At 37.9% G+C, this 14,143-nt stretch overlaps 1 protein-coding gene across 10 annotated transcripts in view; it reads right to left on the reverse strand.

The window, feature by feature from the left end:
* PDE8B (phosphodiesterase 8B) overlaps positions 1–14,143 on the reverse strand; it is a 95,483-nt gene that overhangs the window by 15,686 nt on the left and 65,654 nt on the right. For all 10 annotated transcript variants that reach the window (XM_038170603.2, XM_072030902.1, XM_038170607.2 and 7 more), the window contains 5 exons: positions 11,670–11,748; positions 11,050–11,190; positions 10,575–10,663; positions 9,861–9,921; positions 2,087–2,138 (listed from right to left, as the gene is read on the reverse strand). In XM_038170603.2, the coding sequence (XP_038026531.2) occupies positions 2,087–2,138; positions 9,861–9,921; positions 10,575–10,663; positions 11,050–11,190; positions 11,670–11,748 (422 nt within the window). The remainder of the gene's footprint in view (positions 1–2,086; positions 2,139–9,860; positions 9,922–10,574; positions 10,664–11,049; positions 11,191–11,669; positions 11,749–14,143) is intronic.

Below are 14,143 nucleotides of genomic sequence, written 5' to 3' on the forward strand. Positions count from 1 at the left end.
ACTGAAAGCTTTCAAAGGGAGATAACCACTGCGTGAAGAATCAGAAATATTGTAAAACTGATATTCTTAACATTAGGACCAACTCACATAACCTTTTTCAAGACAATCTGTCTGTAACACAACAAAATGTTAGTATACAGTCTTCCAGAATTAAAAATAGATTATTCTTAAAATGACTGGAATGAAGTTTCTGTCTTAAGAATTATTTACTACACATTTACAAGGAAGTTTGGATTTTTTAAATTTTGTTACGTCATACTGCAGAAACTGAAGGCTTTCTTCCATGTTGATAAATGACACTTGGGCATCAATAAGGCATGATAAATTATTTTATTAATTTATTTAGTAGGACTCCTCTTTTAAACCTCTTTTCTGCATTAACTTTTGCAGAAGTTTAACATAAAGCACTTGAGTGAGAGAAAACATTTACACACTAACATAGCTGCAAGTGGCAGTAGCAGACAGGATAACTCTCCTTCTGTTACTTCCTAAACTTCCAGCCTAGCCAGTTTCAAACTTTGCTAGTGCCACCTAGAGAGTCACAGGCACAAAAACCCTACAACTCTACATCACACTAGTTTCTGCTGGAAATAGTTAAATCAATATTTACCCTTCACTGGATGAGTGGAGTGTTTCCCATTCCAGATTTGTTACAAACCACGTCACAAACAGAACAATATACATGGGCTATTTTTCTACCCTCATCACAAACTGGTTCTACGAATCTATTCTTGAAGCATAACCATGGACACCAGAGAAGGATAACCAGCATCACATAGGTGTGACTTAAAGGTTGCCTGCTCTGAAATCATCAACCTCACTTCATGTGATGTGGCTTCCCACTCCTGCTGAAATCCCTCACAATAATGAGCAAATCTAAATGCCTCACCACAACTTGTAAAGCACCTTAGTACACTAATAACAACGTGTTAACTAGTAACAAGTGTTCTGCAACTTAATTCACAGGCATTCTCTCCTTCCCCTTTCAGGGGACTCCACTGCCAGAAAAGAAACAGTGGGAAGGAAGAAATGCATTTATTACAAAGACACAGGAGCAGTTTAACACACCATGGATCAGTTCTAATGGCAACACTGGCAATGAGGGTAGTAAGTTGCAAACATTGTCTCTTCTCCCCACTCCCACCCTCTCTGGTGGTTATTGTTCTGCACCACAAAGTTCTCCAATGCTTCTTCTTACTCTTATGCTACTTCAAAAGCAAGGGATGTCAAGCAGTCACATCCCACACCCTTAGTATGTGAAAATCAGAAGATGATTGACAATGCACAGCAACGTTGCCCAGTATTTTATTGTGGGAAGGATCTTGGGTGCTAAAAGGTAACAGACTGAAAGAACATGCTCTTTCAGAATGAGACAGCAGCGCTGCATCTAGGTCAGATCAATAGAAGACCATTACAAATTTTAAATTGGCCTTTAGTGTCTCTTTCTTCAGGGAAGACCGTTACTCCAAACAGCACTGGAAGATGTAATTATCCCCTTACGTTCCTTCCCAACGTTATCTTTAGTAACTTCTGCAGGTAGCTTTCGATCAAGATCTTAAATGTGCTGTCTGCAAGCAAGCAAAGCTGCCTGAGACAAAGAGCAAGGGTCGTGCAGACACCTCACAACACCACCATCACGCTCAATGCTGACTGTCTATGACTACTTGTAGCCTGGGCGCTACAGACATACTTAGCTTCGTGCTGGGCCAAAACTAACAGCTCCTGCTGGCAGGTCCTAAACTTTGAAACACTTCGGCAGATCTGCTGGCATAAATCAGCACAGTTCCACATTTATTTCAAACAGTAAGGAGTGACAAGACACATCAGCTTTCAGTTCAGACATGGTATTTTAATACAATGAAGAGCAGTGCATCTTAATGCAAGAGATCTCTACAGTAGATCAAATTATTGTTGCCTGCTACAAGCCTGAATCATTGTACAACATTTGAGCAGCTGGCATCAGTCACTGTCCATCTTCTCTGATCACAGACTCAACAGAGGGTAGAGACAACATATCATACCAGCAAAGAACCTAGTCACAACTTCAAACATTCAAGTGTATAAAGGTAAATGATAGTAGTCTAACCTGGCTGAGAATTGTCTCCTGTACACTTCTTATCGTGGTGACTCTTGCAGAGCTGAAGATGCACCAAGAGTAAAACATGTTTGTAAGGGAAAAGAACACAAAAAGATTTAAAAAAAGGGCTACATTCAACACTGTCCTTAACCAACATTTTCTGTTCAGTTATTAAAAAAGAATCTCAAAGACTCTTCTTTGGGTGTAACTAGACATGGAGAAATAATATGAAAGTAAACAGACATTCAATGCAGGAAATCACAGAAACAATAGTGCTTTTAAATACTATCAGCATGTTGCTGTTTAATACCCATGTCTGTAAGAGAACTGATGTACCATTTTAGATAAAGTTTTAAGTACAAATTGCACATGATTCCATGCATAAATGCAAAAAGAAAAAAAAATAATCCTAAGATGTTACTCATTTTTGCACTCTGCAAGTATTTTTAACACCATTTCCTTGGTTCTCTCTAAGCTAAGTTTGCACACACTCTTTCGTGAAATAGTGATACACTGGGCAGTTACAAAAGCAACACTCCAGCCACTAAGGGGCAGACAGGTCTTATTCATCAGATCTTTGTTTCTAAGTAAATTTTAATCACACCCATGAATGAAGAAGTTAAATATAAAATCTTATTATCTTGTGCTTCTGAAACACCTGAACATTTTGATAGATACTTTAGTCTTTCCTAAAATTTAAGTAGGACTTTTCCATCATCTTAAAGTTTACACCTATTGCTTGGTAATACAACAGGAGATTAAATGCTTCTTTGCTTTTCCATCTTGCTCAGAAACCAAAGCACAGTCTGCCCAATACATTATAGTTTATTACACACTGATCACTTTACCCCATTCCTTTGTTTTGTGATTACAATAAAGTATTTTGCTGTCAATAGAAAAACTGAACAGAACTTTTGGTTCCCCAAATCTTCTCTCTAAAAGTACAGGACTTACTTACTTAGAGCTAATAAAGACACTGAAAAGGACTAAAAACAACACATCACTCTTATTTCATTTTTTACTGTAGTCACTAGAGAAAGTATATTTATCATCTAGTTCAGGTGAATAAGCACAGTGCAGTACTGCACTTGCAGGTTTTACATTACACATCACATTTTGGAATTCAGTACAGTCACCTAACCTATGGTGGATCATTCCTTTGACCAAATCCATTGCCTGTCTGCCTCTAGCAAAGCACTAGATTGCAAAACTGTGGTTGCAACAAGTGAGTTAAAAGCAAAGAAAAGCAAGATTGCACTTTTGCAGTCTTTGTGTCCATATGAGACACAGTATGCTGTAGAGTTGCTACAGGCATTATTTACGAAAGATAGAAAAGAAATCATACAAATTCTTTTTTCCATCAATCTTGAACCCCTTCCATCTTGTTTTCCTTTTTGCTGTTGGGGACAGGAGATAAAGAGGGTGAAAAAGAAAGAGAAGTGAATGGAAAGGAAAAGCAAACAGAATTCAGGAGTGGTTTACTGTATCGAATAAGAATTAAAGAAAGGAAAGGGAAATTATGCACTAATGTTCCATATAAATGTTGTTCAAAGCAGTACAAGAGACCACTCTCCCTCAGAAAACTCATTTCAAAAGCTTAAACACCTCTCTTAAAATCAAGCAGGAATTCTCAGAGAAGTAAGTCTCAGTAGAGTAAGGTTGTGGAAGCTTGTCATATATGGTGAACATGGTGAAATACAGGTGGGTGGAGAATGGATGGAGAGCAGCCCTGAGGAGTTGGGGCTGATGAGGAGCAGCCCTGATGAGGACCTGGGGATGTTGGTTGATGAGAAGCTCAACATGAGCCGGCCATGTGTGCTCACAGCCCTGAAAGCCAACCGTACCCTGCGCTGCACCAGAAGCAGCATAGCCAGCAGGGTGAGGGAGGTGATTCTGCCCCTCTGCTCTGCTCTTCTGAGACCCCACCTGGAGCCCTGCGTTCACCTCTGGGTCCCCCCCCACAGGAAGGATATGAACATACTAGAATGAGTACAGATCAGGGCCACGAGGATGATCAAGGGGCTGGAACACGTCTCATGTAAGGACAGGCTGAGGGAGTTGAGGCTGTTGAGCCTGGGGATGAGAAGACTCTGGGGAGACCTTAGAGCAGCCTTCCAGTACCTAAAGGGGGCTACAGGAAAGCTGGGGGGTGGATTCTTTGTCAGGGAGTGTAGAGATAGGACAAGGGGGAATGGCTTTAAACTAAAAGAGGGTAGGTTTAGGTTAGATATAAGGAAGAAATTCTTTACTCAGGGATTGGTGAGGTACTGGCACAGGTTGCCCAGAGAAGCTGTGAATGCCCCATCCTAGGAAGTGTTCAAGGCCAGGTTGGATGGGGCTTGGATCAGCCTAGTCCCTGCATGGGAGGTGTCCCTGCCCATGGTAGGGGGTTCAAATTCAATGGTCTTTAAGATCCCTTCCAACCCAAACCATTCTGTGATTCTGTGAACTGATACAACTCATCTGAACTGCTCATTCTGGTCCCAAACTGGATCTGCATTTAGTCCTTGGATATCCACCTCTGCTCCCCAGCTGTAAGAAAACCTTGGCACATTCCTCTAAGTACACCAATAAAATAAATAAATAAATAAATCCACGAATACTCTCTTACTCCTTCTGTAGCCATGACCTGAAAGAGAGATGTAGGATAAGTTATGAGAGCAGTTACATGGTTTATCTTGAACTGGTATGCTCTTAAGAAGAGAAAAAAACACCTCCATTATAAATTTACATACATGCAAACACTGGACTCTATCCTTCCAGGTCTCAATTCATAAAGGCAGAATTAATCATTAGCCAGGCTTCAGCACACGCAAATAGTCACATGAAAGTCAATTCACATTCATAGATCTCCTCTGTACAAAAAATTACTACAGTTTCAGATGTATTATTTTCTGTGCATAAATATAGTTGATTTTTGTATGTAATAAATCTGGCACAGAAATCCATGAAAATTTCTTTACAGTGGTTTCTGATTATACTGTAATCTCTAATACTCTGATATGCCTTAGAGAGTCTGTCAGTAATGCCAAAGAACATGTCTACACTTTTAACTATGAAACTATATATAGTAATGTAAGGATGTTTTTCAGCCTGTATACAGTGTCTGAATATTGAGTTCAAGCCACTTATAATTACACTGATGAAGTGAAACAGAAATTTGGATCAAAATTTGAATCATAGCAGATTTTACCACCCTATAACTAAATACATAGTTAGTTTGTTTTCCTTTTATTCTTACATAAAGAATTACCGTTGATCTGAAGAAAAACCTATTTTATTTTTTTTTTTAGTGCAGAGGAAAGTTCTAGGATGCAAGTATTCGGAAATGGATTCTGGGATTTACCAAGCATATGACTGCCATATGGGCTAATGTTCCCCAGAAGGTACTTTTGAGAGAATAAGTTTTAAAAATCCTCAGCAAAAGCTGGATACAAATTGAAGTGGAGGAAAAAAATGATGGAGAAAAAAAACACCTTGCAAACACTGTATTTGTCACAAAAAAGGTCTTTCCAGATTTATTTTGCAAAATAAGAAGTATTAAGTGTTAACAAAAAGTGTTAAGAAATGCGGTGGTCTTTTGCTCAACTGCTTAAGATGTCCCCATGGCTAGAGGTATAACAAAATGATAAAAAACAACAAAAACAAAAGGAGTTTTATAACAAAACACTTTCTATTTAAAGTGTGATTAAATGCAACAAATGATTTATTTTAGAACTGAAGCCTCATTTAATCTTCAGATCTCTTGGCAATAAAGACCGCAGACATACAGAATTCAATATATAACACCATCATGCTGACTTGTGAACCTATGCCAGCTTTCTAAAAGAAATAACTGACACTGGAATTCAATCACTCAAACTCCTGATGATATTTTACTTAGGAAATTGCACAGTATGACCATGAGTGGGCTGTGGGGGATGAACAAATGTTCCTGGAGCAGAGCAAGTACTGCTTTCAGGATGACAAACATCACCCTCAACTCCTTCTGGGTTACAGGTTTTGCAGTCTTACTGCCTCCTCTTCCCCCTTGCTACTCTTTCCATGCATTTAGTCCTCAACTTTACCTGCAGACAGGCTTATTTCAGTGCATCAACACAAAGAGTCTGTGCCCCCACCTGTGCATGGGATCACACCACAGAGAGCCAAAAGGTTAAAACTTCATGAAGAGCACTGACACCACTATCTGGATAGGACAAGATGGCTCAGCAAGATGCAATAGCTCAGGATATTCTGGTATTTCCAGTAGGCTTTCAACTACCAGAAGCTGTGGCTGAAATGCTGAAGTCTCATCGTTTGTAGGTGGCCTGTCTCCTGAAGAGATGCCAAGTCAAGCCTGAACTATTTGGTTTATTCAAGCCCTACCACGTGGAAAAATCAAGCAGCGTCCTGTCGCACCCTAAGCAATCTACAGTGCCTGAAGGCACATGATCATCTCACCCAGCTGCTGTATTGTCAAGGGAGAGGTAAATTTATTTTTCAGGAATGTACTGATACAAAACAGAAGATGAAAGAAAGGGACTGCCTTACAGCAGAACATGAAGATGACTTCAGAAAGGTCTAAATGAATGGAAGAAAGAGATTACTAGCTCCAAAACCAAAAAACAGGAGTGTCTGTGATGGGCTTGACTACTTCTGGGACTGTTCTGTATTATTCTTCGATAAAGTCTCATTTAACCCAAGGACAGCACATCCTCAATGCATTAGGAACAGGGAAAATGACTACATCTCAGCAAATGCTCAAATAATGGTCCTTACCTCAACTCTCTAGATGCAGACAGAGTGCTATTAACTGTTTAATTCTTCAGTCTCTAAAAACATTTATTTCAATTGCACAAATGCAGAAAGTCAACACAGTGAGACATTTGCCCTCTTTTCCCTACTTTTCAACAGGATGTGTCAACAGTACTGTGTCTTAAAATACTGCAGTTTACTGAGAATTAGAAATATAGAGGCTACCACAAAACTAACTGAATGAAATTCAATAGCTAATGTAAAACCCCAGGAACCATTTTATTAACACTATTTTGTCACTAATTCAACGATAAATTTCATTTTAATTTTAATCAAGCTTTAACAGACATTCAGTCTGTTCTATTAACTGCTACAGAAAATGAAGCTTTTCTGCAAAGTTCAGGTTGAGCTTGGCAGCTACACAATGTTTTCTCTTTGATTGAACTTCTCTTTGCCACCAGATGGTGTAACCTGCAGTGTCCACATGCTGATCACAACTAATACCATCATACCAGTAACTATACAAAAATAATCATACAGAGTCTTATGAATATTGTATAGATATTCTTATATGTCACCAATACCACCCATATAAAATGAGTAAGAAACCAAACCAAAGCCTCAAGACACTGTCGTTCAATGCTGAAACACCTGATACTGTACTTGCTACACGCAGGAGAGACTTCCGCCATGGAAGAGAAAAGCAAAAACTTAGTTTTGTTGGCCACAGTTGGTTTTTTTTTTTTTTTTTTTTTTTGTTGTTGTTAAGGACCTTAAATCTTCACAGACCATATATTCTGTTAGGTTGTGATCTTTAGTCTTTGTAGCAGATCTCTACTTCTGTTCAGAACCCTTCAGAGTTCATTCAACCTGGGCTCACCAGAACTCTAAGGCTGCCCACACCCATTGGATTCAGGCCTTATTTCCTAATAAATGCTCATGATTCAATACTAAAAAGCATTTATTGATGGTGCTTTCCAACAGTGCAACAGTATGAAGAGTGTGAATGTGGCCTTTGACACATGTTCCTATAATTTTGGTCTTAAGCTTACTGGCTTAAGCAATCCAAAGTACCGGGAGATTAAAAATAGAAAACAAAAGCACTTTTATCTATATTCCTATTGGTGCTTTTCCTAGATGACTGAAAATCTGCAATTGTTTTGTACTGATGATCTTGTATAAACAGTATGACATTTACACTGTCCTGCACCAGTCTTTCAGCTGTGTATATGTTACAGACAAAACATCAAATGTTATCTCAATCCCAAATCAATGTCAAAGCAGCTGTAAATGAAACAATATGAACTATGTGGTTTTATTAATGACTTTAAAAAAAGAAATACATGTAACATTGACACTACTTCTTTTACAAAAATCTCCTGCACTCCAGGCTGAGCACTTTTGAAATCCTGCTACTGTAAACGATACCTTGTTGCCAATACTAAAATGTATGTTTTGATCAAAATATGAAGTAAGATTAAAACATTTCAAGCTTTGTCTTTAAGTGGTAAAGCTTCAGTTCTTCCAGAAGCTAAGATTTCAGAGTTGACTTGATACTACCTGCCCGCACAAAAAACAGTGCCAAGGACATGGTTTCAACTAACAGAATACTACCCGTTAACTTTTTCCAAAAGTAGTTTTCCAATAATGTATTACAATAATGTATTATAGGTTTGCTATACTGAAAAAAGGACAATTAGGAATTATAGTGACTTTCCACATACTTTTATGCACAAATGTCTTTACCCCCATGAAAGATAAAAGCACATTTAAATTCTAGACAAAACAAGATTCATAACTCCATCCCTAAAAAAAAAATGTTTTAAAGAAAATGGAAATGATAGGAAATGTTTCACAAGTACATCTTCACTCCACAAAATGCTGCCAGCTACTCTTCATGCTCTGACCTCATACTGCTTTCTACCTCTTACTTCTACAGACCATAGACAGATTTCATTCCTCAGCTCAGAGAAGCCCAGAATTCCTTCAAGCCATGTACTACAGTATTTTTGAGGCAAAACATGAAATATAACCATTTGCTTCAGAGCCACTTTCAGATGGAGTGAACTAGGAGTAGATCACATTGAATGGCTTCTCATGCCACCAGATTTATTTCAGAACCTGCTTGGGTGGATATGTACCTGGACTGCAGACACTGGGGTGACAGAATCACTGAATGGCTAAGGTTGGAGGAGACCTCTGGAGATCACCTGGTCCAACCCCCTGCTCAGGCAGGGACACCTACAGCAGTTTGCCCATTACCTCTTATCCCGTCACTGGACACCACCGACTTCCCTTCAGGTATTTGTAGACATTGATGAGATTCCCCTGAGCCTCTAGGCTGAACAGTCCCAGCTCTCTTAGCCTTATCTCATAGGAGAGGTGTTCCAGTCCCTTTATCATCTTGGTGGCCCTCTGCAGTGTGCCCAGGTCCCTCTTGTACCGGGGGGCCCAGAACTATACACAGAACTCCAGGGGTGGCCTCACCAGTGCTGAACAGAGGGGATCACCTCTGCTGACACTTTGCCTAATGCAGCCAAGGATCACTGAGGGTGTTTTGAACTATGGCTTGATTACACCCCTCCACAGCACACTTTCTGTGGTGTATGTGATATCTCAGGTCCTACTTGCAGGTAATGCTTTATTCAATTTATACTTTATTCAAGAACCACGCATTTGCAAACCTTGTGACAGCTGAGCATAGGTCATTATCAGCTCTAGGTATGTCAGATAAGACTGGCAAGAGCAGTTATAGAAAAAAAATCCTGAACTCCCTTTGCATTATAGTCTGTGCTGCTCCACAATATCACAAACTCCACTGTCATATCTAAGTTCCAGTGAATAAAAGGCGTTCTCTACTCAGCAGTCCTACAAAAGGAAAACAGTCCAGCATAAAAAGGCTAAGAAAATGCAAAAATTTTCTTGCTTGATCCACCATGCAATGATAATATGAGAATGTTTTTCAAAGAGGATGTGATCTATATTAATTTCTTAAACAAAAAAATCAGTAAAAGTGATGAAAATTAAGACATGGAAGGAAAACAGTTACCTGCTTGTTGTTTTCATTAGTACATCGCAGCCTTTTTAGGGACACAAAGTGTCTTATCTTCCTAGCAACAGAAATAATCTATTGTTACCACACCAAATGGTATCACATACTGCTATTTTTTTAAAGCTGAATTCTTGATGCTTTTAAGAAACAAGATACCAAAACCAACACCAAACGGCTGATTGAGCAACAAGCATTCCAATGTTACAGCTATGTTTTTGTCCTAGGATACATGATTTTTTTGCTGCTGCAGGAATTCACCTGCACATCTGGGAGTATAATTTGGCAACGTACACACAATACACTGTAAAAGTGCAAGCACATACAAGCATGATCACAAGAGAATCATCTAGCTGATGATCTTTCCAACTGACTGGTTAACAGTTTGCATACTGTAGAATAACTTCATAAAAAATGTATTGTAACATCAACCTAAACATGATTTTTTAGGTACCTAGTTGAGCAACACTACCAATTGTTATGAATTCACAGTCCTTTTAGCCAGTGTAGGAAGACAACAAAATGGACAAACATCAGTAAACAACATGGCCTTCTTAATTTTGCTTATTCTTTCTGCATTGGTTAAAATCAGTAGTTCTATCACCAGCCTGCTCCTAAATACATAGAGGTCCATGCCAAACTCCCCAATAGTGAAAGCAGAAAGAAAGACCCCCAAAAAACAGAAAGTAACTATGCTCTGTACAAGTTAGTTACCCTCCTTGACCGATCACAGGCGTTATCTTCACATGCTGCTGAATACTGTCTCCTGATTTTCTGTTTGTGTAATAAACCCCTTGCCATTCCTAAGCAAACACACATAACAGAGACAGTGTCTAAGAATACTTAGCTTGCAGTCAAATATTCATTTATTATTACATAAATTTTATGTAGTAAATACATATTATTTCATGGTTGTATTTTTAAAACAGTGTTAAATGTTGTAATACATGTACATGGTACCACCTTTAACAGATATTTGCTTACCAAAGGACAGTGAAATTTTTTCATATATTTCTCTTGTGAGAGAGTACCCAATATTTACAAAGAAGTTTAGGAATCAGAGGAACAGAATTCTGGTCAAATATATGCAGCTCATGAAAACAGTATCTTGTGTTTTTAAACCTGGAGTATTAAAAACCAAGCAGTCTGGAAATCCAAATCAAAATTGCACAAGCTTAATTTTACTCACCTTTCCTTTTTTAATAAACGTATTGATACTGTCTGAAAGATCTGCACAGTTTTTAACACTTTTTGGTATTTCAATGAGTTCCTTGCCAATGAGCTCTTCCTTGTGATACCCCATCATCCGTTCAAAGGCTGGATTAACATACTGTCAAACAAGAAGAGCACACTTTTAAAATACAGTTACTTGCACATAACTATCTAAGTATTTCAGGATATACATCCAAAGCCATAACCACACAGCCCTACAGTTTGGTGTTTGTCACATAAAAATACTATGCAAATGGAGAAACATTTAATTTACATGAGGAGTTGAACACAGAATGGGATATACAAACTGTTATTAGAAAGCACAAAAACCCCTTACTGAACAGGTTATCTAGTGCTGCTATGGATTTATTTGCTGTTTTAGTATAAGTAATATTACTTCACTGGAAATGGTCATCTAAATAAAGGTACAAAAAGAAAAGTCTTAAAAATTCAACAAGTGTCAACATGCAGCATCCAGAATTACTGCAGCAACAAAATTAAAATACAGAATTGGAAGAGAAACTACTGAGAAAAGATCTCTTTGGGATTCCTGTCTTCAAATTCTACAAAATGTTTAACTTTTTTTTTTCTCCATACCTGAACAACATGATCTTCACTGGTTATTTCTATGGCTTCCTGACAATGGTCTAATGCTGTAAACACTGCATTACATGCCCTGAAATTAGTAAATGATTCACGTTAGTTTTATTGTTAGAATATTTTGCTTACCATAAATGCATTATTACACTGTACTTATCAGTAGATGAATCACAAACCAGAATGTCATTATGATTAAACCAAGTACCCATCTCCCTTATAACTTTTTGAAGCAATTCATCTTCAGACATTCCTGTTGTTCACGTGTTTTTCTGCAGGTCACAGTGTAACTTGTGTTCTGCAGTGCTCATGAGTACTGCATCAACTTAATAGTATGTTGCTTTTTCTAGACATGCTCTAGACAGCAGGAACTAACAATTAGCCATAAAAATAGCAAATGGCTGTTACATTACAATAGAAAGTTTTGTGATCATTAAAGATAGGGAACCAAAAAAATCACCACAGCACAGATACATATAAAGTTACTGCAAAAAGATCTCTGCTGTCAAAGAAGTTTTAGTGCAACATAGTAAGAGGAAATAATTTAAGCCATGTCAAAGTCCTAGTCAGAAAAATATCACTTTTCTTGCCTCCAAGTAATAATTCAGAAACTTGATCTCCATACATCCTGATCTTAATTAAGGGCAGAATTAATCTCTACTTCCCCTTTTTTTCAGGACTATCATTTAACTAACATAGGAGAAACAAAAATCTTGCCCTTTTGCTACAGCATTCAAATTGCTTATAATTCACACAGAATGGGATTAACATTGATGTAGGCTCCTAGCATAAGAAAGGAAGCTATAGATATATAGCATATACAAAAAGAGACAACTCAGATATACCTGCTTCAATAGATGCCAGTACTTTATCTTTGATGTGGACTAAACACAAACTAATTATCTGCTATGTACTTCTCGCTGCAGGTAGCATAAAGTGCATCATGCATAAACATCCTTGTTATTACCTAAAAGGAACATCTTGCTCACAGACTGCATAGTGGGGTTTGAATTAATACTGATGACCAGTGAATCATTAGCAGAGAAGTATTCTGCCTCTTTATTAAGAAATATAGGATATTGCCAGCTTTGCTCATCATGGAAGTAACACAGAAACAAACAGAAAACAAGAACTATAAACAAAGACATACTCGTGCAGTTGTGTGGATGAAGATTTGTAGGAAGAAGTGTTGTGTACAGAATACAACAGTAGTATTTCAGTTCATACAATAAAAGGAGCTGTCAGTATAATTTTACAAAGGATGCTCTAGCAGTCCAAGCCAGCTCCATGGTGTGATTTTGTGCTGTATGAAACAATTAATTTATCTCAGTGATAGATACTCATCTGGTACACCAGCAGCTAACAACAGTCATTAAGCAAACTTCCTGCAAGGAAACACAGCAATGTTTGCACTATTCAAGCCCTATTTTTATCATTTGATCTGGCAACCAAGCCATCAAAATTAAAAGTTGAAATGGGCAATGCTGTTTTTGATTAATGCATCTCCTACAGATGCCCAACCAAGCTGCCTAACAGAAGAAGCAGAAAAGCTATGATGAAAAGCAGTTTCTGCGTGGAATAGGAGACTCTTTGGTCCACTGAAATGACCTTAAATACTGCTTTCTTGGCCTGGTCCTACATTCTCACAGAGTTTCTCTTGTAATGTGAACACCTGAAATACCCTGTTTTTAGTCCTATTGATTAAATATTCTCTCTTTCCTTCCACATATACAAAGCTGTACTGAAGACCTATTGAGACAGCAAACAGATCAGAGACTAGGAACCCAGTGGGGTAAACATAAGGAGCAACACTTCTTCACCCCGTTTCGTCAAACCACACAGATGAGAACAAATTGTAACCAAAGAGCAACACTAGTTGTGTTATTTTTTTATGGAAAATTCATTTAAAGCCTCTGCCTAACTGGGCAAAAATAGAAAGAAATCCTCTTTTGCAAGATATCAGCTTCTCCATGTTACAAGTATTCCTTTTCAGAAGGTTTATCTTTCAAAACGCTACTTATACCAGTGTAGTACACTAGTATAAATGTTACTTGTTTATTGTCCTTATCAGTAGATGAAATGCTTCTGGGGACAGACACAATTTCCTTCAAATTTTAAGGTTTGGTTTTGTTTTGTTTTGTTTGGAGGAGTGCATTTTCAAATAAACTCACAGCAAAACACGGCAGCCAATAACAAATCATGTTCTCTGAATTTTAATTATCTGCATTTGTATCACTCATATATTAGTATCACTCATATAGAGATGTTCAAACTGCACTGGCATGCAGTTCTTGAAATGAATTATTCCATGTGTTTAAGCAGGAAGCTTTCAATGAGAAGAACATAAAGTTTATTAGAAAAAATAAATAAATGAAAACAAAACGTACCACAAGACACCACTGATACGCTTGTCAATGTCTTAAAGAAACAAAAGGATAATTTCATTTCTTGTATGTTTTGGTAAACAGTAAGTG

Source organism: Anas platyrhynchos, chromosome Z, assembly GCF_047663525.1.
Source record: "Anas platyrhynchos isolate ZD024472 breed Pekin duck chromosome Z, IASCAAS_PekinDuck_T2T, whole genome shotgun sequence".
In the NCBI taxonomy this organism is placed as follows: Eukaryota; Metazoa; Chordata; class Aves; order Anseriformes; family Anatidae; genus Anas; species Anas platyrhynchos.